The sequence below is a fragment of the Esox lucius genome, chromosome 1, assembly GCF_011004845.1.
Source record: "Esox lucius isolate fEsoLuc1 chromosome 1, fEsoLuc1.pri, whole genome shotgun sequence".
In the NCBI taxonomy this organism is placed as follows: Eukaryota; Metazoa; Chordata; class Actinopteri; order Esociformes; family Esocidae; genus Esox; species Esox lucius.
Window position 1 is genome coordinate 34,141,666 of NC_047569.1, and position 24,296 is coordinate 34,165,961.

The 24,296-nt window shown below is 45.3% G+C and overlaps 2 protein-coding genes across 7 annotated transcripts in view; one reads left to right on the forward strand and one right to left on the reverse strand.

Annotated features, from left to right (window-relative positions):
- Positions 1–7,843, forward strand: part of mcamb (melanoma cell adhesion molecule b) — a 34,795-nt gene extending 26,952 nt beyond the window's left edge. The window contains exons 10-17 of one of the 4 annotated variants that reach the window (XM_034292834.1): positions 818–959; positions 1,110–1,243; positions 1,788–1,929; positions 2,229–2,264; positions 4,140–4,208; positions 4,573–4,699; positions 4,976–5,081; positions 5,753–7,843. In XM_034292834.1, coding sequence (XP_034148725.1) covers positions 818–959; positions 1,110–1,243; positions 1,788–1,929; positions 2,229–2,264; positions 4,140–4,208; positions 4,573–4,699; positions 4,976–5,081; positions 5,753–5,755 — 759 coding nt within the window. In that variant the 3' untranslated portion in view covers positions 5,756–7,843. The remainder of the gene's footprint in view (positions 1–817; positions 960–1,109; positions 1,244–1,787; positions 1,930–2,228; positions 2,265–4,139; positions 4,209–4,572; positions 4,700–4,975; positions 5,082–5,752) is intronic. The other 3 variants (XM_034292826.1, XM_034292831.1, XM_034292837.1) reach the window with 3 other exon arrangements.
- A 1,699-nt stretch (positions 7,844–9,542) lies between these two features.
- cbl (Cbl proto-oncogene, E3 ubiquitin protein ligase) overlaps positions 9,543–24,296 on the reverse strand; it is a 36,859-nt gene continuing 22,105 nt past the window's right edge. For 2 of the 3 annotated variants that reach the window (XM_013134304.4, XM_013134308.3), the window contains 12 exons: positions 21,077–21,198; positions 19,325–19,462; positions 18,598–18,685; positions 18,203–18,334; positions 17,885–18,106; positions 17,098–17,229; positions 16,204–16,569; positions 15,846–15,940; positions 15,605–15,763; positions 15,299–15,405; positions 14,630–14,908; positions 9,543–13,317 (listed from right to left, as the gene is read on the reverse strand). In XM_013134304.4, the coding sequence (XP_012989758.2) occupies positions 13,022–13,317; positions 14,630–14,908; positions 15,299–15,405; positions 15,605–15,763; positions 15,846–15,940; positions 16,204–16,569; positions 17,098–17,229; positions 17,885–18,106; positions 18,203–18,334; positions 18,598–18,685; positions 19,325–19,462; positions 21,077–21,198 (2,136 nt within the window). In that variant the 3' untranslated portion in view covers positions 9,543–13,021. The remainder of the gene's footprint in view (positions 13,318–14,629; positions 14,909–15,298; positions 15,406–15,604; positions 15,764–15,845; positions 15,941–16,203; positions 16,570–17,097; positions 17,230–17,884; positions 18,107–18,202; positions 18,335–18,597; positions 18,686–19,324; positions 19,463–21,076; positions 21,199–24,296) is intronic. The other variant, XM_013134306.4, reaches the window with a different exon arrangement.

A 24,296-nucleotide genomic window follows, 5' to 3' on the forward strand; every position in this document is an offset into this window, starting at 1 on the left:
AAACGATTACAGTCGAGTACTATATTCTGTTATATATTAATTGTTAACATACTACGAACTTCAGCTATCTAGTTGCATTAGCACTGATGTCGTTACAAAAAATGTTCACTGCATAAATAAACTCTAACGTTAGCTGCTGCAACTATAAGCGCATTAGGCAAGGACTTCGGCTGAAAAGTTGTGACTGAGTTGAAAGCCATTGCTTTGGCCTCTGTTGCCTCTCTCTTTCTTTCTGATAGTAGACCACACCAAAACATTCATTTAGTCATTTTTGGTGGTGTAACGTTAGTCCGCAAAAAAATTAAACTGGGTTATGTCGTCATAGAAAAAGATCATAATGATTGCAATCTTTGTTGCAAATTAAATTTAGATTATTGTGATGTTTGTTGCGACGTCAGCATTCTTACCTTTGAGAAACATCTCTTCAGCCATGAATCTCCCTGCGTTCCTCTTTCCCACTTCTCTCACAAACGTGACTTACAGTGCTATTTACTGGTGACGTATCACCTATCTGATAGTTCTGCGGGCGGGACATTGGACCATAGATGCGGAAAACCTTCAGAGAGATGCGGCTGCCAGAGAACCGCATTTAAAACAAAGTATTTTATCGATAGTTATATCAGACAAATGAACAATACCGATTATTGTAAAAAGTTGGAATATCGGTTCCAATTACTGTCCAGGCCGATAATCGATCCTTAGTTCAAGGTGCACCACAGTTGTCCACTTCAATTAGCCAAAAGCTACACTCCAACAGAGGGTAAACTGTATTTACTATATTATTACATTATTACTGTACATATGTGTGTATATGTAGAAGGGAAAAAAGGTTGCAGATGGCCACATGCTGGTCCTGAAGGATGCTGGGTTCGAGACGACAGGGACGTATGTGTGTGAGGTGACTGTCCCTTCACTACCTGGACTGAGGACCAATGGCTCTTTACATGTCATTGTACAAGGTGAGCCCAGACACACAGACATGTCAGACCAATGGCTCTTTACATGTCATTATACAGGGTGAGCCCAGACACATGCACAGACAGGCATGCCACAACTCACACAGACAGAACTAACCCTGCCCCATCTTTTTATCCTCTTCTTCTTTGCAGCGGCCCCAGAGATACAGAAATCAGATGACATCATCCACCTGGAGAAGAACACAGAGGAGGTGGTGAAGTTGAACTGCCATGTTAGAGGAAACCCCTCCCCAGTCATCACCTGGAGCTCCTCTGATCAGTCACTGGTAGACAGACAGACACACACACACACAGACAGACCCCCCCCACCCAACCACCCACCCACCCCCACACACACACCCACACACACACAGATAAACAGACAGACGCCCCCACACACACACATACAGATAAAAAGACAGACGCACACCCCACACACACACACAGACTAACACACACACACAGACTCCACCACCCAAATAAATGCACACACACACACACAAACACACAGACAGAAAAACAGACAGAAAGCAAGACAGAAAGACAGACAAAACCACACACACACTCACACACACACACACACACACACACACACACACACATGCAGACAGACACATTTTCAGAAACCCAAACAAAGTCAGACACACACACAAAGAAACACATGACAGACTCACTGACATACAGACAGACAGACAGACATACATACAGGCACACACACAGACAGACAGACATACAGTGGAAATCAAACCACAATCCGGATAATCCTGATAATAGACCAACTGACTTTCTATGCTTTTACATCCTGGTTTATTTCTTGTGTGCCACTGCTAGATCCTGAAGGAGGAGTCTCATAAACAGACCGAGAATGGGGTTCTCAGTGTGGTGAGTTTCACGGTGTCCTCAGACATCATGGCTTACTGCAACGCCTCCAACAACCTTGGCAACGACTCTGTGTCTTTCAGGATTAAAGCCAGTACGTTCTCTGTCCACTCTTTTCTCTTCCTTCTCTCTGTGTCTTGTCTTCATGTCAGTTTAGAGGAAAAATTTGGAATATAGTATAAAGAATGTAACAATGGACAAAGAGTTATTCAAAATGTATTTAGATGTAAATAATTACATTTAATTAATGGAAACGTGAAAATGTTAAACCAGGGCATCAAATCAGCTTTACATCAGCTTTACATCAGCTTTACATCAGCTTTACTAAAGCTGCTCCGAGTTTACTTAGTCAGTGTGTTGACTGGAGTGACTCTGTCCTTCTGCCTATTTCAGTTGTCCCGACTACAGTGACAGCTCCCAGTACCACAGGTAAGTCAACACCACCCAACATCTGTTTTAGCCATTCTTACCTTTTTTAACCCTTTGCCAAGAATTGGGATATCTAGACATCTGTGCAGCACGATGTAGCGATACTTCAGGTTTTAGCTGTTTCTGTTGAGTCAGGCTGAAAATAAGTGTGAAAGCAAAGATTTAAGGGGGTTCATTTAGCAGTGACTAAAATACCATCATTATATGATCTATGTTTGTTTCCCAATCATGGCCATTGGGACCCAAAAGGGTGCATGTGTTTGCCCTAGCACTCACACACCTGATTCAAATTAAAGACTTGATGATAGGTTGATTACGTCAATCAAGTGTGTTAGTGGTAGGGCAACATCTGAAACAGGTGTGTGAGTGCTTGGGCAACATCTGAAACAGGTGTGTGAGTGCTTGGGCAACATCTGAAACAGGTGTGTGAGTGCTTGGGCAACATCTGAAACAGGTGTGTGAGTGCTTAGGCAACATCTGAAACAGGTGTGTGAGTGCTTGGGCAACATCTGAAACAGGTGTGTGAGTGCTTGGGCAACATCTGAAACAGGTGTGTGAGTGCTTGGGCAACATCTGAAACAGGTGTGTGAGTGCTTGGGCAACATCTGAAACAGGTGTGTGAGTGCTTGGGCAACATCTGAAACAGGTGTGTGAGTGCTTGGGCAACATCTGAAACAGGTGTGTGAGTGCTTAGGCAACATCTGAAACAGGTGTGTGAGTGCTTGGGCAACATCTGAAACAGGTGTGTGAGTGCTTGGGCAACATCTGAAACAGGTGTGTGAGTGCTTGGGCAACATCTGAAACAGGTGTGTGAGTGCTTGGGCAACATCTGAAACAGGTGTGTGAGTGCTAGGGCAACATCTGAAACAGGTGTGTGAGTGCTTGGGCAACATCTGAAACAGGTGTGTGAGTGCTTGGGCAACATCTGAAACAGGTGTGTGAGTGCTTGGGCAACATCTGAAACAGGTGTGTGAGTACTTGGGCAACATCTGAAACAGGTGTGTGAGTGCTTGGGCAACATCTGAAACAGGTGTGTGAGTGCTTGGGCAACATCTGAAACAGGTGTGTGAGTGCTAGGGCAACATCTGAAACAGGTGTGTGAGTACTTGGGCAACATCTGAAACAGGTGTGTGAGTGCTTGGGCAACATCTGAAACAGGTGTGTGAGTGCTTGGGCAAAAACAATAACATGCACCCCTTTGGGTCCTGAGGACCAGGATTGGGAAACACTGATCTATGGGGCCAGAGTTTATACTGTTGAGGACAACCATGGGTGAGATACCTTTAATTGACCAATTACACTGTTTAATGTTTGTGTTGACTGGTCATATAAAATATGTAACATTTTTATCTTGATTAGAGATGAAATCGGGTATTCTCTGCTGTCATTAAGCATGCGTTTTAGATCCTGTTTGGGACTGCAAATCGCTCCGTTGCATAAGGGTAGCCTGGAGCTGTCTTGTTTACAAACACAGATCAGGAACAAGGCTGAAACTGTAGTCGTGTGCTGATGGTTAGAGTGCACTTAATACAGTCTCCTGACTCCCATTACCTCAGCGGGCCGCTCACGTTATGCCAGGAAATCTGTGCCCGACCCTCTGAGGGAAAATCCTGTTTTCTATTTTTCAGTTTTTTTTCCCCGCATGGTCAAAACGCGATTAAATATCAAGTGATGCCACTCCTGGAAATGATTTGGGAATTATTTTGGGGTGCAGACTGCCGAGTCGTTCGTAGTTCCTGTCTCGTAGTGCCGAATCCTCCGGCTGCGTATCTGTGTGGAACGAAGAGCCAAGTGGACAGGGCAGTTCTTCCGTAGTGGTTAGCAGTGTTGTGTTGCTGTGCCATGGTGACGACTGTGTCTGTGTGGTCTGTCCAGTAGCAACTCCAGTGTCAACGCCAGCAATGAACCCTACGAGAATAAATTCTCCAGAGAAAGTAAAGAAAGGTTTGTGACTCATGGACCCGGGCCTTGTCCCCATCCGCCACCGTTCTCTGCCTTTTGATTCACCCTGCCTCCGTAGGTCTGGTCCTCCGACACTCGAGTGGGTTCCTTCTGACTCAGGTGGTCCATGAAGATGAGTGACCCGGTCAGAGTGTGCATGCCTTTCCCGCCGCCGTCAGATCTGCATGGGCACAAAGTGTCTGAACGGCGTTAGCTGCGCACGCCTGATTGACCATTGAACGCATGTCCCCGCGCGCACAGCCTGACCGACATGCACACGCCCCACACACACACACGGCGTCGTCAGAGACGGCTAGCGAACAGGAAATGATGTGTTGCTCTGCCTTGTCTTCTTCTGCTCAACCAGAGGGCAGCGGTGTGATCATCGCGGTCATCATCGTCTGCATCCTCCTGCTGGCCATCCTGGGCAGTGTGCTGTACTTCCTGTACAAGAAGGGCAAGATCCCATGCGGACGCTCAGGCAAGCAGGACCTGTAAGTGGGTGTTTGGGGTCAGAACGTCCTGGAAGCAGACATTCATTTTGCCCGGGTTATAAACCCATTTAGAATGATGGAAAACCTTTTTGTAATGACGGAATGAGTGGCCTCTAAACTCTTACAGGTTTCCTTTAATGGCTCCGCCCATAAGGCTAGAGCAGAACTGTAAAACCACCTTCATCGAGTGACGAGGCAACAGCTCATTTGTCGTCTCTTCATGCCGATGCCCATGTTTTAAGTCATCGTGCTGTTGACTCTGATCGCTCCCTACAGCACCAAACCTGGTAAAGACAACATAGTGGTGGAGATGAAGAGCGACAACACAGAGGAGGCCGTGCTGTTAGGAGTTAATGGAGACAATAAGCCCCCTAACGACCAGGTAACTATGGACTGCAGCTGTTCCTCAGCGCCTGTTTGAACCTATGTGCTTCACAGACTAAATGAGGTACATCATTTTGCTTCATGCCTGTGGTATATCTAGGTAATATTTACAAGGGAGTACTGCCAGTATTACACAGCTAAAGAATCTTCTTAGGCATAAAGCAGCACATAGCTTTTGTATATTGGCCATTTACCAGAAACCCACGTGTGGGGCCTTATTGTTATTATAAACCAGTTATAAAACATTTAAATCAATTCCTATTTATCTAACCTCCTGGTACATGGTCATGAGCTTTCGAACCCCACAGTTTATAATATCTGACGTGACATAGCGTTCAGCCAATCAATATCTAAGATATAAACTCCACAGAACATATTACGGCCTGGATTCAGTCTGAAAGCAGTGTATTGACGTTGGAGCTTTTAAAAGCATTTTTCCAGATAAAATGGGAGGTAAAGGCAGCATGTGTTGGCTCAATTGGAAATTCCCTTTGAAAGGTGCAATGTCTATAGACCTCTTTCAGGTTTTTGTTCTGTGTACATTTCAAGCATGTGTTTAAGCTATTGAATGTTTCGTACCTGCTCTTTTGAAACATAATGAATTAGCACATTCACAGATCGTCTCGCTTCCGTGTGCGTTTGTGTGTGTGTGGTGTATTTACTCTGGAGTAAAGGGTGATAAGTACATGGACGTACAGAAGTGAGCAGCGCCGCGTTGCACCTGCTCCCGGTCCAACTCACTCTCAGGATGGGGATGGATCCTCTGAAGCCTCTTAGCCTACAACTCCCAGAACACCATCTGACCCCTCACCATCTGACCTGTGTCGCAGTTCTCCAACCGGATCCCAGAATTGTAGTTTCTAAAGCCAACTCCATTGCCATCCCTCTATGTCAGTTCATATATGGCATTACGAAGAAGATGACAGAGGAGCTTGCTTGAGCGTGTAAAGTTCAGGTACCGGGTACCGATTTTTCATGAATGGGGTTTTTCAATGCACCAATAAGATCAAGTATGAGCACAAAATGAGAGGGACTGTTAAGTAATCCAAATGCCCCCTCAGGCACCCAATCCCTGAATGTCAGCCTGGAACTACGATCAATTAAGTGTATATATTATAATCTCTTCTGTATATATTTCTTTATTTAAGATAAGCGGACAGAAAAAGACATGACGTGGCTCAGATTTTTTTTGCGGGGTGCTTTTTGCGGGAGAGATGCCTGTAAGCTTTGTGCTAGCTCTGGCCCAGGGCGTGGACAACGCCCTGGGACACACCTAGCTTCACGTCAGTGGTCAGCCTGCTGATTGGTTGCCTTCACTGCCTGCTTAACTAAAGTCTGTACACTGAAACTACGGGGCTTTGGGTGAGTAAGGACGGCTCACCAGCCACGCCTTCACATCCTGCTCCGTTTAGCTGTGCAAGCCAGCGTCCAACTTCAGAGAAATTCTATCAAATGTTGTCATTTAGCAAAGTTTGTTGTAGCTGAGCAGTTGTTTAACAGTAGCTTTTACTTTAAAGCTTTGACTACTGAAATGACCCGTGAGCTAGGTATGCCTTTTTCATTTTTGGTTGAGGAACTGAATATTTAGCCCTCTTTCATCCTATGGCCTTGTTTGAATCTGGTTCTAGCATGTGTCCTTTGTCCTAATCATAACCACATTCTGATCTAGCCCACATTTACAGACAGGTGGGGACAGAATTAAAACTATGCATTGCAATCAGATTTTTTCAGATCTTAGAAGTTTGATCATAGTACCAGATTAAGCCAAAGTGTCATTGGTTACTTTTTCGTTTTCCATCGACTGCTGTTTAGTTCATGTTCTTGGAATGTCTGTAAATAAGAGGTATGTAGAATCACGCTTTCAGCCTTATACAGTACATTCAACATCTTCACTAGAAATCACTGCTTGCTGAAAATCACTGTCTTTCCCACTTATTGTTATTCATAAGAATGTCCAGTGCACTGATTTTGTTTGTTATAAGACCTGTGTTTTATCATGTTGTGTCGTTTTTGTTTGCAAATCTTGAGTTGGATGGAGTATATGTTTGTGTAATGTGAATGAAACGCTAGCTAGTTTTCAATGAAAGTGAAGGCACTGACTCTTTTACAGCGCTAAACCTTCTTACACAGAATCCATCTGAAATGGTAGGCCTTCTTCCATATGTTAATTCTTAGTAGTTTTCTTTGTACAAACAATTGTAAAAACGTGATTCACCTGTTGGTATGACTACTAACTTTTTTACTCCAAGATTATACAGTCCTTACTCTGAGTTGTCAGTCACAACTGGTAGGATTCCAAAAGCTCATGGCCTTGTTAAGAAACTGAGGATAAGTGCCTCATCAATAATTTAGTAGAATGTAGGTTAAAGCTGGTTGGTTAAAGCCTATGTCTAGCCAATCAATAATGGCCACAGATTATTTTGTTTAAATCCTCATCCTACCAAACCAATCATTTCGTTTACGATGTATGTATAATCCAGTACACAATGAAAGTATGACAATCCAATTTTTGTATAGTATTAAGTGAAATGTATTTTCTGTCCTCTATGCTTAAGTTCTGTCGATTCCCTTGATGTCTTTTTTATGTTCAGATGTATTGGACACAAACTACCAGTATTCATGATGATTTATAAAATATGACAATTTGCAATGTGTATAACATTCTAAGACAGGTTCAGCACTGGGAAACCAACTCCTTTTGTTTGTAAAATATGTTATCTGAAAGCAAATGCCAAATAAATACGACTGTTCAACGAAAAACCTCTGTCATGTCTCTCAGATGTCTTTCAACTTCACATTTTTGACAAAGCTAGATATTACATTAACAATAATTAGTGCATCTGACCAGTTACCAGAATGTTGTTAGAATCCCCAAGCCAGTGAGGTGAAAAACGTCTCTGTCCTTCAGCAATAAAGTTGACCCTAGGTTTTCTCCAGGCGCCCAAAGCAGCAGCCGACCACAATTCTCGAATTAGGGTTGAAATAATTTTGGTGTGACCTCGCGTTCAGCTGACGACAAAAAAGCCGGAATCCTTAAATTCAGATGCAGGATACTCTAAATATTTTCACAGCTGGAAGAACACTCCAGGGAAGACCGAAATGAAAGCTGCACCGCAGCTGGGTTACCTCATACTGATTTTCCCAAGAGTACTAAATTATTCTTAGATAAGTAATGGGAATGCAGTTATTTAATCCTATTTTACTGATAAGTATGAGGGTGACAAAATGGAGCCAGCAGAAATACAGGATTTCTATGTATAAAGTGTTAGAAAAGCTGTTATAGGCATTTCAGGACTAAAGGACAAGGTTTAAAGATTTCATCATTCACAGTAAAGACTGCATTTTGAATTCAGCCCTAAGAGAGAAGTGCAAAAATAATGTATGGTTTAACTAAATTACATGTTTATTTTTTTTAGGACTAAGTTAAATCCATGCTTTGGATTAGTTTTTGTCAAATGTACAGAAACTGCTAACCAGTTTTTTGCCATGCAGGGGCCTTTAGACACAGGGGCTGAAACAGCAGGTACCACCAACATCGCCTCCTAGTGTTCATGGCAGGAATTATGACTGACTGAAAAGCAACGTTGTCTGGAAAAGCCTGCCTGCGTCCCGAATTGATGAAATGGAGAACAAGAGTGCCCTCATGTGGATTCTTCAAGTCCCACGTCTTGTATGGATTTTCCACAGCCCTCCCAAAATATGCATTGGGGAGGGGCTCATTTGGCAGGTGGGGTGATAAACGGGGATCCTCTTTCAGGGTTTTTTAATATTAGCCGTGTTTCTTTTCTATTGTCCTGTTGGTGTTTTTAATTTATCAACAGAAACACGCAGTTAATAGTTCTTGTATTGTTTTTGTGCATAAAAATAACAGTAACAGAAAATGTGTTGGTTCAAAATGTCTCAATACCACAAAAAACCTCAATACCATTTTTAGAACAATGTTTCTGCAGGAGCCAGGTCACTTCAGTGGGGTGAGAACATGCACTGCTTGCGCTTTGTTGTCCACACAAATGCACTGTAGGTCAGCCAACGAAAAGTATTGCTCTGAATTCAAGTTCAATTTTATACAAAATGCGTAACAAAAACAAATATGAACTTACTGACAATGGACTGAAAGGTTCCTACAAATCAGACCATCCCCATGCATTCACTTACACACTGATGGCAGTTTTGACCTTGGTAGTGAGAAAGGTAGGGATGTGGGAAGGACACTTGCTCAATCCCGAATCGACTCCTAGCTCCAATCAACTACTGAGGAATAGGGAGAAAACTAGACTGGTTAGAAATGGAGCAGTTTGTCTTCATTATTTCTCCTAAAAACAGATGGAGGCAACGATTGCTTTTTGAATGGTCAAGTGTCCTCGAAAGCCCAACAGCGAGCCAGGAGCACAACCAGACAGAAGAAGAAAAGAAATCTGAACACAGTCCTTCAGCAATGGATAAGAAGAGTCTGAGACATTCATTTTTACTATTCATTTAATTAACAGTATAGCACTGTGCAGACTTCCAAAGTGATATGAGCATTAAAAACCATCAAAAAGTTAAAGAAAGGCCTTGAGTGCTGAGGAGAAACATGGGCAAAATGGAAAGACAGCTCCCTCTTCTGGGAAACAGTTGGACCAGTCCAATAGCTGAAGGTAGTTTGATTTGGTGACATCATCCACAGAGTGGAGAAGGCAGACGGGTAAGAATCAATACGACCACAGCCAAATGTTAGTTCAACTGACTGAAACCACATTCTCTCATCAAACAAGGCCTTATTCTTTTCATCAGGAGGACATTCCACTGCTCAACATATGGCACAGCTCAAAGAATTATTCACAGAGGTAAACATTAACCTTTGGGACAAAATAAAAAATTAAATTCTGATGTACAGGAATGCAAAAAGGAATAAAACATTGCCATTTCCACTTACTCTTTTAAATCCATAACTTTACACTTCAGTTTTTAAAGTGACAGTATCAAAGCACAAATTGGTATTTTATGCAGGGAAAAAAAGTACATAAACACTTCAATATACAGACAAGAATCAGTACAATAATCAAAATGAAAGGATAAGCAGTTCCATTCTGAAACTTCAACCGTCCCTACAGAACACAATGCATTCAAACTTGTCATCAACGGAGCTCTCAAAACAACGGTTCTGTCAAAACTAAGAGCAGAAAGATAACCTAAACTCAAAACAAAAGCTTTCCAGTATGGAGACCATGAGTTCAGGTCGATACTATTATTCCACAACCCATGGCATAAATCCGCTTCACAGAGAGTTCCTCCACACTTAGGGGTGAAGCCAATGTACCTCAATAGTACCTATGGAGAGAAAGATTTCGGAATCTGAGCCAGTTCACACACCACAAAATAGAAAAGGTTTCCCTGGTATCAGATTCACATAAAGAGGAAGACTTCAAGCAAGAAAATCCTCCAATGAAGATTATAGGGAAACCTAAGAATTTGACGATGTATTCTATCATTTTGCAACACTTGTGAAATACAGACGTCCTCCATCAACCGGAGCGCGTGTAACAACGGAAAATCTGAGAATATAACCCACACATCCTGAAAGACAAACCCTGCTGTGATATCTCTACTGAAAAAAACAACAACATGTACAGTCACCCTGCTCACTGTGCGAACAAATTTAATGAGAGTTCAAAAGAATGATCAACTTTCCTTCCTATTTTACGTTCTGCAACTGGTCAATGTCTTGGGTTTGTGCGTCTCATGTTCCAAACATTCCATTTAGATAAGAACTACTCTCCTTTACGCAGGAGGCATCATGTTCAAGAAACATCCAAATGGTTATGACACTGCTTCAGGAACCACTGATGGTACCACTTAGGACGAAGTGCTGACAGTGCCTTTGCCGATACCACTGTTAACTCATCCAAAGGGTGTCCAGTCCAAGACCATCCTGGAGACGGGCAAACAACTGAGGTCAGCTTGAATCACACAACCCAAGCTGCTTGAATTTTCAAGTATGCTACATCACCAAATTAGGAATACAAATGAGATACTGTCAATTTAAAAAAAAAAGAGAGGTTAAACAATATTAACAAATGTACATTTAAGGCTTAATTGTTTAGCACTAACAATAGTAGCAGCAGTAAAGCACTTTAGAATTAATAATAATAATAATAATAATATATTATTAAAGTAATCAATGACAAAACATTTTTCACAACAGCTTGGGTGCACGTTTCGGACAAACTCTCCTTGTGTACATGTTGTTTCTTTGTCAACGTGGGTCAGAGAATCTTGGCCCGATACTGGTCCTTCAACAGAATCAGTCAGTCATTTTCCCTCACTATTATACTTCAGTACACTTCCCTACTTCCATTCAAAGTCGTGTTAGAAAACAGCATGCTTAGAAAGCACTACATTTTAGGGAAAAAAACAGTCTTTGAGCAATATATTAGTTCCACATTCACTTTGCAAAGGAAGGGAAGATATTGGGAGACTGGGGGGCGGTGGTTTTACAGAGGATAAAGAAAAATAGACAGAGACAGAAAGAGAGACAGAGAGAGAGACAGAGAGAGAGACAGAGAGAGAGACAGAGAGAGAGAGAGAGACATAATGAGAGAGAGGAAGGTTGAGCCACCCTGACAATCATTCTAACACAGAAATCATCTGGAGTTCCTATCACACATTTGCATGACTACAGTGGAGACAGGACTTCCTCCAGGAGCCGTGTTCATCAGGGAACCACCAAAAACATCAGTTTCAGTGATGCAATGATAAGGGGCAGTACAGAACGACGCTACCAAAACTAAAGCTAGATCAGCAATCATACATCTCTACATGCTGTGTCCATGACCCAACACACATTACGTACAGACCTTACACACCCATGCACCTTACACATACACACCTTACACACCCATGCACCTTACACACCCATGCACCTTACACACACACACACACACACACACACACACACACACACACACACACACACACACACACACACACACACACACACACACTTTACACACACACTTTACACACACACTTTACACACACACTTTACACACCTGTCCAGACCTCACCTTCATATCATGCCACGTTGAGTGAAACAAATTTCTCTTTTCAAAAGTACCACCACAACATGAATAAAGGTCATTCTGACATTTTGCCAATTGTTCTGTAATGACTCAAGGAAACAGCTGCTTCTGAATTCTCTCCCCAGTAAGGGTTGGGGACTAGAGAAGGGTGCTCTCTGCTTTGGAGCGGACGCAAAGAACCGCCATCTTTGTCCTTCGTAATCCTTAGAATAAGTGACAAGAAAAAAAAAAAACACTGAAGCTGAACCCATTAGAAAATGTGTATGTATGTATGAATGCACGTGTGTATGTACACACACATATACACACATATATATGCATATACATACACACACACACATATATACCAAGGTAAAAAAATATATACATATATAGATACATACATACATACACCTAAACCCAATACACATTTAATATATACAGCACCAGTCAAAAGTGTGGAGCTAAATCTTGAGCTGGATCAGCCATCACATCTCTACACACGATGTGTATGGCCCAAATGAATGGTTAAGTGTCCAAACCTCTGACTGGCACGGTATCTTGTTATATATTAAATTCTTATAGACATACACACATTTTTTGCGAGGTGTTGGTTACATTTTGGTAGAGGGGCCTCAAGAGGACACAAAAACAACTGTCAAAGCCGGTAAAAACTTCAGTTGCGCGATTAGCCATTATCATTACTTTAACCCATGGTAGAGACATTGGCCCTGTAGCGTGGACACTTTGAAAAAGCACAGGAAGTGCAGGGCTCTGAGTCACACAGTCAGCAGAGAGCTAGTTCATGAGACGGCACCTGACACTGCAGTGGCTGAAATGAGCCCTAGAGCGCCAATACGGCAGACGTTTGGGCTTTGGGGCTGAGCTGGGGAGGTTGCTATGTTAGGACGTGATCCGTGGAGGTAATGGAGACAAACTCGCGCAGGATATTCTTGGCCATCTCGACATTGTTCTGTGCAATCATCAGGGCTTTCTGGATGTCCTGGTATGAGTAGCCCTGGCTCATGAGGTGCTCAATCTCGCCGGTGATCTGGGGGTTGGCTGCTACTCCGTCTCCTCCTGCTCCACCGGGGCCTGAGCCAGGAGGTACAGGGCTGGGCCGGCGCTCGGAGTTGATGCGGCGGGGGAGGGGCTTGGGCGGCCTCTCCGGGGCTTCGTTCGACTCAGAGAAGGCTGAAACCCCCCCCAGAAGAAACAGCACAGTGTTAACATGACAGACCACAGAAGACCATGAACTGCATTCATATTACGATCCTGCACTGGAATGGTGAGGATCTGTAGCAGTCAACCATGATTGGCCAGCCTTCCCCGCTCTAAAATTGAATCGCTAGCTCATCCTACTAAGGAACATTACATCTTACCTACTCACTGACATTTTCAAAACTGTTTTGAGAAGCAGGTTTTGAGGCTAGAACTGTTTTCATCTCTTCAATGTATGCCTCAGTCACAAAATGTAATGCAAAAGCGAGATTTCCAGTAGGCAGTAACTAATAGCAAATAGGAAAAAAGGCACATTTTCTAAATGTTTAAAACAGTCTGTCAAAGTGATGCAGAGCATGGCAGATGGAACAAATGTTACAGTGTTTTAGTTAGCAACTAACATAGCAACCGAAGTGTCCAAAAGCAGATTACTGGTTACTTAATTTGGATAAATGCTAGGCATGACAGAAATAAATGCAGGTATTATATATAATCTAAAAAGTGGGTGAAATGTTTGCTTCACTAGATATTTCTTCAGCACTAAAGTTGTGGGTGTTGTGTTTGGGATATGGTTGAGTCACAGTTAAGACAAAGACTTTGAAAGAGAAATGGCTTCTGAAAATAGGCGGATACAGTAGTTAAAGGTGTAGGTTTAGTTGCCTGATGTATTTACAAAACAATTGGAGTTTGTACTCAAGCAGTGAGTATGTGTTGTTGTAATGCCAGTTAGTGGGCATCTGGCCAGTCCAAGGTTATGTCAAAGGGGTTTACACACACTTCAGAATCAGACACACAGTATTACAGCCTTTAACATTAACGATCCGGCCAGACCATTAATGATCCGGTCCAGTCATTCCACATTAAACTAGTCAGACCATTAACGATCCGGTCCAGTCATTCCACAGTAAACTAGTCAGACCATTAACGATCCGGTCCGACCAATAACGATCCGGTCCAGTCATTCCACAGTAAACTAGTCAGACCAATAACGATCCGGTCCAGTCATTCCACAGTAAACTAGTCAGACCAATAACGATCCGGTCCAGTCATTCCACAGTAAACTAGTCAGACCAATAACGATCCGGTCCAGTCATTCCACAGTAAACTAGTCAGACCATTAACGATCCGGTCCAGTCATTCCACAGTAAACTAGTCAGACCAATAACGATCCGGTCCGGTCACTCCACAGTAAAACCGGTGGTCACCTCCGCGACCCTGTGATTTAGCAAGTATTTCGATTTCCTCAAATTAAAAGACAACAGTGTACCCAGTACACACAGCCCACCTTCCGACCCCTGACCCCACACAGGACTGTATAACCAGGTGAGAGGCTTACAGATGGACGCTCCTCCCTCACTGTCCACGGACAGCCTGCTGACGGAGGCAGCCCCCAGCTCAGAGAGGGTGCGCCGGGCCGGGGCCACAGGCAACGGCGGTTTCGGGAAGTCGTAGCCGTTCTCCTCCTCCAGCTCCTCACTTACAGCGCAGGGGGGCTCCCTGACAGGACACAGGGCGTCCCAAACGGGCCCGTTGGTACTGGGCTGAGGGGGTAGCTCAGAGTAATCTGGAGAACAGGGAGATGGGGTAGAATGAAGTTAAACAAGGGCATTGTCCGAACATAACGGAACTGACAGGACCAAATGTGTTTGTAGTTTTGCCACGTTTACAACCAATCAAACACCTTTCTCAAGGAAACTGGCAGAAAGGGAGGCAGAGGGATAACACACAACGGGGCTAGATTGGTGGGCTAAAGTGACATTACCAAGGTACAGTACGTGCGTTTCTAATCAGCAACAGGAGTTTCAACCTCAGGGTCTTGGCCCGCCATATAAAACCAAACATTCAACTATCCGATCAACAAGCGGCGCTGTAATCATCGTGAGGCGATAAAGGTCTGGAACCAGGCCTCGGGCCCCAGTTGTCGTCCCGGCAGCAGGTCCAGACATCACAGTACCTGAGGCACTGGGTTGGTGAGGCAGTGAGCTGGAGACGGCCTGGGCCTGGATGTTAAACATGGCTTCATACATCTGAGGTTCCTCGCCCAGGTCGTTGGGTACGGGCCTGACAAACACAGGAGGGGGGACAACACCGACAGGATGAGAGGACATCAAACAGCAAGAACGGAAAATGACTTCCTTAGCGTTGGCTTTGTACGGGCAACTGATTAGCGATAAAATAAATCCAGAAAAGAGGCCTTTTCTTATTCTTATTTCTTTGGCAACAACTGTTTATACTGCCGGAAAGAGTGCTTGAGGCTCACCGCGGATTGGGACCGGCAGGGAGTGAGGGTCTGGGGACCGGGGTCTCCACCACCGCCGCCGCTGCCAGGGAGGGCCGAGAGGTGGGGGTCATGTATTCCGACTCCTCGTCGTTCTCGAGGGGCCCCTCCCCCGTCACAGCCGGCAGACCAGGATGGGCTCTGGAAACGCAGGGAGTGCGAGAGTGAGACGGACCGTTCATATAAAACCCGGGGGGAGGTGGGGCGTGTCTGTGTTGTGTACCTAATCGCCAGAGTGTAGATGGCATTGGCGGAAGCGGAGGGCTTCACTTTGGGGTTGTCATACTCGTGACTGCCAGCTGCTGTGCCTCCAAAACTCTGAGTAACACCAGAAAACAGAGACACATGGACAAACACTCGGTGTTACACAGTCAGGAAATGCCAAACGTGTGATCCACACTCCTAACGCGTTTACAGTAAACTGTGGTTTCAAAACAGACGATAGGTCTGAGAAACCTCATCCTACTGGCGCCTCTGGGCTGCGTTTGGAAAAACATCATCACACCAAACACGCTAACATGGCCGATCCAGGATCCGTTGTCCTACTCTGCGATGCGTGACGGACCCTTGGATCCCCTTACCAGCTGGTGGTCCAGACTGAGAGAGCTGTTGTTCCTCTGTGTGTCTGCGCGTCCGTCCAGGGCCGAGGGCAGGGCCAGGGGGAGGGAGTGCCGGTTGGAGAGCTCGCGGACGCCTCGCGTGTCCCCCAGTCCGGGAGGTTGTCCAGGGGCCTTGGGCACCGGCCTGGGGTTCCAGTCAACCATGTTACGGTTGAGCGGGGCAGAGAGGGGTAGCTTGGCCTCTCCTGGGGGGGTGCAAGGCAGGGGCCGTCTGCCGAGCCGCCCATCGGGCCCAGCCGAGACAGGTCTTTCCGGGGGAGGGGGCGGCGGCAGGTCCCTCAAGGCTGGGGGCGGGGGCAATGGCTTGTCTTTGTGGTGGGAGGACGCCTGGGGGGGGGACAGGAGGGAATGCTTAGGTCCTGAGGACGCTCGGGGTCATTGGGTCCACAGAACGGCGTTGGTCAGCTTATCGTCACGCAAGCGCATTCACTAACAGCCGTGACACAAGAAAGAAACGCATGTTCATCTGGTCTCACTCCATAACTAACAGGGATGTGTTGCGTATTGGTGTAGATGGTCTTCAACTCATCTTAGTATGCTGTGAAGACCATAAATACATGACTCAAATGTAAGCATCAGAATCCTGGATGGTCCACATTGTCCTGTGTCCCCGTCCCACATCCCCGATAGAACACAAGCTGTCTTAAAAAAATATATATCATAATAATAATAATAATATTATTATTAAATCCACTAAGAAAACATGAACATTAAAGGGGCTCCTCCCCTATAATTCGGTCACATACACCAGTGGATCCCCTACACGGTCACTCCGAGTGCCCTCTGAGAGTGTCTCAACAGGCCCCTCTCCTTAACACTTTCTATCTGTAGACAACCCACGGCAGATGAACTTGCCTTTGATGTGGCCCCTGGGCTGGATGCTCCGGGGGGGTTGGGGGGGCGGTGCTGCAGAAGGTCCAGCCGGGGGGGCACGGGGGGCAGGGAAGACTGAGGGGCCACAGACATGGGCGAGGGGGGGCGCTCCACCTGCAACAAAGAGACCACACCACCTGATCGCTCGGGAAGAGAGTTGGGGAAGGTTTTCACTGCCCACTTACAATTCATCACCACAGAAAACCTATTTCGTCCACAGCACAGCCATGGGAAGTCGCACTGTCAAAGGACTCGTCTATTCAAGAGGACTTCACTGGCAGAGATGTGACACGATACTATGAGACAGCTGAAAGACTCAGGCTCACAACAGGAGAAAAAAGAAAGTCCTTGCACATCAAATATCTGAAAGAGAAACAAAGCCGTCCCTGACCTTAGAAGTCAAAGATGAAAGCTATGATCTTGCACTCTCAACGTACATGAGACAGAATAAAAGCTCCCCAGAACAGTATAGAGACAGGGAGCACCAGAATGGGCAAAAAATAAATAATAAAAGGCACATAAAATAAGGTTTCACCTGAAAGCCCACAAAAGACACCGACACTCGTGTCAGGTGCAGAAGACAAGTAGTGTGTCTTAGACAGGTTGTTCCTAGACACTCATCTGGGGTCAGTTTTGCCCCAGAGGTCTCACTGTCGACGGGGGGCAGGAGAGCTGATCCTAGACCTGTACATAGGAGACGCCTCCCAGCCGGAGCTACAGAGACCAGGGCACCGTACGAGCTACGGGGCCCCAGCCAAACCCCCCTCACCTTGGAACAGGCCAGCTTGCTCATCATCAGATGGGGGTCTTCCAACCGGTCATCTTCGTCATCGTCGTAGCTGGGAGACGGAGCGCCCTCCGCCCCAAACGTGCTCCTGCAGCTGCCATAGGACACCCCGCTGTTGTCCTTGGGGTCGAAGGGGTCCACCACGATGGGCTCCGTGCCCTTGATCTCGCAGCGGCAGAATGGGCAGCCCTGACCCTCCGACTCCTAAGGACCCATCAGGACAAGGGGGGGGGGGGGGTTAGGGAGGCGCTAGCGGATATGAGGAGAAACACACAGACACAGGGAGAGCAGGGCCCGTACCTGCCAGGCGGTGAGGCAGGAGGTACACATGAGGTGACCGCACGGCTCGATCTTCACGTCCTTGTCGTTCTCCGCGCAGATCTTGCACAGCTGGAAGGTGGAGCCCATCTCACAGTACAGCTCATACTGCTCCTGAAGACGTTGACGGAGAAACACGGGCACGGGTCAGCCGGCGGGGGCCTCATCAGACCTCGGAAATGTGTACCGGGGCCCATTACGGATGAGTCGTGTTCTTTTATTCACTGATATGACTACTATGAACCAGGAAGTGCTGTGTAAATTGTACTTAAAAAAAAAATACAGTCAAATGGGACTGAGGGTTTGAGACACAAATGGCACCCGGAGTAGTTTACTAAAGAGGGCGCCATTTGTGCCGTGACCAAGAGGGCCCCCACCTGGGTGACTTTGATGTGGTCCTGGGGTGAGGGCTCACACAGTCCGGTCAGGTCTGGGTTCTGGGTCCGCCCGTCTGGGAACAGGTAGCTGGGGAGAGGATTGGGAATGACGGTCACTCACCAGGAAGAGAAACACAGGGTCTCGAATGACTCACTAAAGCAGAGAGTACTTCCCCGCTTCTAACCAAAACCGCACTGTCTCAACACAAGAGGTCAAAAAAAAAGGCGCTAAATAGGAACTATGGTGTCATGGAGTCACTGCCAAAACCGAAGGTCTTTGACCACGGCTGTCACAAAGCCATGAGGCAAGTGTGACACTCTGCGTAGTGCTTTTATACAGGACGCACGCAGCAGACACTTCAGCACATCGCACGCTGCCAACAAGATTTTGCGGCTTAACTCTTATTACAGGACTCAAGACACTCGATAGAGCATTTACAGAGTTAAACGTAATCAACCACACTGGCCAACAGTACAAGTTGTCTTCCCACGATCCGGCCAAACCACCCGAAAGCATATTCCAAATCAAACTCGCCCTATTGCTTATAAAAGAACAAACGAGCTGAACACGAGAAAATATCAGTTCCGGTTCTGTGCACGAGGAAATCAAGAAGTCAAATGACTCACTTTTTGTGTAGAGAGATGAAGTCGGGTTCAGGCCGGCGATAGAGAAGAGACAGAGAAACGAGACAGAAAGGTGTACGGAGCAAAGACTTGGTAAACTCACAATCCTTCCCGGAAGCCGTCGATGAGGGCCTGGAAGAGGGGCTTGTTGTGGGGGATGGTCTGGAGGATGTTCCCATCAGCCGTGACGTAGCCAATGGCCCACTGGCCGAGACGCGTGCAGCTCAGCCTGAAGATGTAGCTGGGGGGGGGGACACACGTTCACTTCTGACTGTTCTCACAGATCAAAATGATTACAGCGTGAATGCAATTCTGCTCATATGCAGTCATAGAGTAATTAGCGGCGCCCTTCAGAAAGGAAAGAGCTCTGGCTCCATGTAACCTGGTTGGAGACGGAGCTCAAAACGGCAGGGTTGAGGGTTTCACTCCCACAGGGCCAAATGGGAGAAAAGTATAAAGATGTGTGCAGTCAAAACCCATTACACGCCACCTCTAATTGCAAGGGTTGACAGACACTAGTTTGTTAAAATCAACCCACAAACGTGAGCACCATGTGCCAGTGTAAAAGTCGGCTAAACAACACTGGCACATGAACTGGAACAAGGTGCTAAAGACGGGTGGAACTAAATTAGAGGTCTCAAGTTGTTTTACTTCATGGGGCCGTTGTAAAAGTCAAGGTTAGAACTAATTCTACCAGCAGATTCTACCAGGAATACCAGCAGATTCTACCAGGAATACCAGGAGATTTTAGCCCAAAAAGCTTTTGACTGGTTCTGCCAGAAGCGCTAAACCTGGCCGCAAGTGGATCTTCCAGCAAGACAATGTCCTCAGGCACACTTCAAAATTTATGAAGAAACATTTAAATTGACCACAGAAATCAAAATTTTGCAATGGCCATCCTGTCTCTCAACTTAAATCCCATGAAAAACCTGTGGTTTGAATTGAAAAGGGCAGTCCATAAGCCCAGCAAATTTTGTATGGAGAAATGGTCTTGGATCCCATCCAATGCTCCAATGTCATACAAAAAATTAAATAAGGAAAAGTACCTTGAGGGGCAGGAAACCCAAGTTCAGAAAAATACGTGTGCCAAGAATTAACAAGTTGAATGTAAACAGATTGTCATTTTAGAGCAAATTCACTTTTTGGAAATAGGCATACAATTCAAGAAAAGCATAATATAGGTTTCTGCCTTGGAATAACTCACTAAGTGCAAAATATCAGGGGTGGGGCAGCTTGCACCCCAGCCCAGCGGCGCCCCGCCACGCCACTGATGCCAATAATTCTGGACCTGACTACGTAAATGTGAAGGAGCCTCGCTGAGATGCGTGTCACACTTGCCCCTCTGCTGGAGTGAGCACTGACATCAGCCCAGGCCTCACAAAGCGTCTATTGATGCTAGGTACCACGCTGTTCCATGTACCACAGGGTGCACGTGAGGCCAGGGGGTTTGAGGGTGGACTGGCGCCTCCTGGGTCACGGTCTAGGCGTGCATTAGACAGCCAAGCCGGGGGTTCTTTCAGTTCGCCAGTTAACGCGTCTCAGCTCACGGCTAAGGCTGTAGTCACTCACAGCGCTAACAGTGATCCGCAACGGACAGGGACAGAGCGGTCAGGGTTCAGGTGTGACACCGACGGACGAAACACGAAGAGCCCGCTTGACGCAGAGCGCGAGAGTCGTTTTATGGAAAGCAGACGGTACGAGGAACGAAAAGTGTACGGTATACACCCACGTGGTCTTGACAACGCGTTTGTGCTACGCTGGCGGAAGGTGTTGGTGCTGAGGGGAGTCAGTGGCTGTGTGTGTGTGTGTGTTTCCATGGCTACTTCTGCAGCTGTGGTCAGGCTCTCCGACTGACCTGCCAGGCTTGTGGATGAACTTCTGCAGCCGGGCCTTGACCTCGTCGTAGGTGAGGAAAGCCATGTAGCCCGGGTGAGTCACCGCCAGGCTGTTCCAGTTCCTCAGCAGAGATGACCAGGGCTGCGCGCACGCACACACAACACACACACACACACACACACACACACACACACACACACACACACACACACACAACACACAGGTGAGTCACTTTTTGATTCAACTGGTACAACACACAGGCAATGTGCAGATAGTGAGCGAATGTACAAATCTCAAAAGTCTCCCAGAATGAGTGTTAAAACTATCTTTACGTCCTCCAGTGATGTAACCCCATCTCTAGGTCAGATCTTCCCGCAGGGAATGGCTGTTTGGTAACACTGGTTAGAAGCTACAGAGCCGCCGTGCGGAGAACCCCCCCAGCCCCTGCACTTTGATTTGAATTAGAGTGTCACCTCACCCTGGTGGGACACTGAGGATGGCACTAAAGGATGTTCTCAGGCACAACGAGAAACAGAGTGCCTGGACACAGCCCATGTCTTGACAGTAGTACACCATAAACTGGTTTCCAGAGCAATAACAACAGCAAACCATTTCGTTTTTGCATAAACAACGGTTGGTATATGACAGGGGTTCCCAAACTTATTTGGCCGACGACCCGATTTTGATATCGAAGAATTCTCGCAACCCCAACCATGTGAAGAAAAATTATATAATCATTATTTTTTTATTTGAGTCTATGAGACTCAATTGTAAAACATTCTCCCCCGAACCCATTTTCATATGAGGTAACCCCTAGTTTGGGAACCTCTGGTATATGGTATGATTGACATTCCTCAGCATGAATCCATTAAGTATTCATGGTTTAAAAAACCCAGGTTTTTAAACCATGACAAATTCTGTTAAATTATAGGCCTTAACAACCAGACAAAACAGGCATACAAAGCAGTATCAAGGTTGATCCGTTAAGCTGTTTAACACTGATTTGTGGCCTTGGATTGCCCAGCAGAAACTTCCTGAATTCTGAAGGCAATACAAACAAGCCCAAATTCCTATAGGGACACAGTCATTTAAAAAGCACAGGATTATGCAATGCGCCATGCCTTGGTTTTTCAATTGTATATCTGAGCAGAAAGCTCAAGTCGCTACCTTCCCCTTTATGTAATCAGATTAGTCCACTACATAGCAGTTGAAGATCACATGATGTCTACAGGCCACTTTAAAACCAGATGAGTCCAGTGGGGCAATGACCTCACTGTACTAAAATGGATGAAAAGATATTCAAGCCTGACCCTTGTGATCAGAGCTTTCAAGTAAAAACTAATTTAATACAAAATAAAGTCAGGAAAGGAAACTTCAAACTTATATCACCATTGACGTTCCTCATAATAAAAGAGCAACATGCATTAACAGTGTATACAAAATATTGAGAATAATAAAAACAATATAAATGGTAACTATTAATTAATTTAGCTTCTATCACACCTTTCATCACCAAAAGCATTAAAAAAATTAACAAGCATGTACAAAATCTACAACCAGAAGTGAGGATGGGTTCACCACTCTGTGAAAGACTGCGCAGGCAAATAGTCACACAATTTAAGAATAACGTTTCTCAACGTAACATTTTAAAGAGTTTGGGGATCTCATCATCTACGGCACATAATATCATTCATATATTCAGAGAATCCGGAGAAATCTCAGATGCAAGAGACAAGACCGAAAGCCAATATTGGATGGCCGTGACCTTTGGGCCCTCAGACAAGATTCTGTAATGGAAATCACTGCATGGGCTTAGGAACACATCCGAAAAACACTGTCTGTGAACACTGTACATCGCTGCATCCACAAATTCAAGTTAAAAGACAAAACCATACATAAGCAACATCCAAAAACACTGTGATGATATGGGGGTGCATTAGTGCACATGGCATGGTTGACCTCCACATCTGTGAAGACACAATTAAATCTGAACAATGTATACAGGTTTTGGGGCAACATATCCTGCCATCTAGGCAACATCTTTTGCAGGGAAGGCCTTGCTTATTTCAGCAAAACAATGCAAAACTAAATTCTGCAAGTATTGCTCCATAATGAGAGTGTGTGCTAACTGGCCTGCCTGCAGTCCAGATTTGTCGCCCATGGAAAAACATTTGGGTCATTATGAAACAAAAATAATGACAAAGGAGTCCCCGAACTGTTGAGCGGCTGAAATCCTATTTTAAGCAAGAGTGGTAAAACATTTCACTTTCAAAACTACAGCCATTGTAGTCTCCTCAGTTCCCAAACACTAAGTATTGTTAAAAGTAGAGGTGATGCAACACAGTGGTAAATATGCCCCTGTGCCAACTATTTGGAAAAGTCTTTGCTGGCATCAAATCCAAAAGGGGCATGTCTTTTTTTCTGTAAACAATAACATCTCTCAGTTTCAACATTTGATGTCGTCTTTGCACTATTTTCAGTTATATAGAAGGATAAATGATTTGCACACCACTGCATTCTGGTTTTATTTGCATATTAGGTGGCCTCCCAAACTTTTTGGAAAGGGTGTTGTACAAATAAATATAACTACTTAAGAGAGTGACTTCAATGTAAAATAAAATGAAAATGTCTAGTATGCAGAATGGTGAATTGTGTGTTGCATTATTTTCCTCTTTAAGTGATTAAAAACCCAGGCTAAGTATCCAAACTAAAAAGGCCATCTCAACACTTCCTCTTCTAAAAGGATCTCAAGTGTCATTTCTCAGAATTGCGGCTCTGCTTGTGAAAGTATTCAGATTCACACACTTTAATTTTAGCACAGTCTATGTCAAATATACAGAAAACATCCATATCGGTTGTACAACAGCTTCAGCCACAACATTAGCAGGGCCCCGCTTAAAGCCTTACAGACAGGTGTGCGTCACAGCACTGATACGAGCCCTTCGCAACTCTACTGCCACGCTCAGTCAAACTATCAGCATCAGATAGCACAGCGGCCAAACGGCTCAACAGTAAGATTGTACATCATAGGCAGGTATTTTCTCACACCTACTACATTAGACTTAAACAACTGGTAAGATATCTGGCGGTTTGGCTATTGTACAAAGAAAGCCAGCATAAGGATGTGTGTCACAAACACCTACAGGTAAAAAAATTAAATAAAATACTGGGACACTGTTGTTTAACCAACTGGATGTAACGGGGGGGGGGGGGAGAGATACGCCAAAAACAGTGCAGCT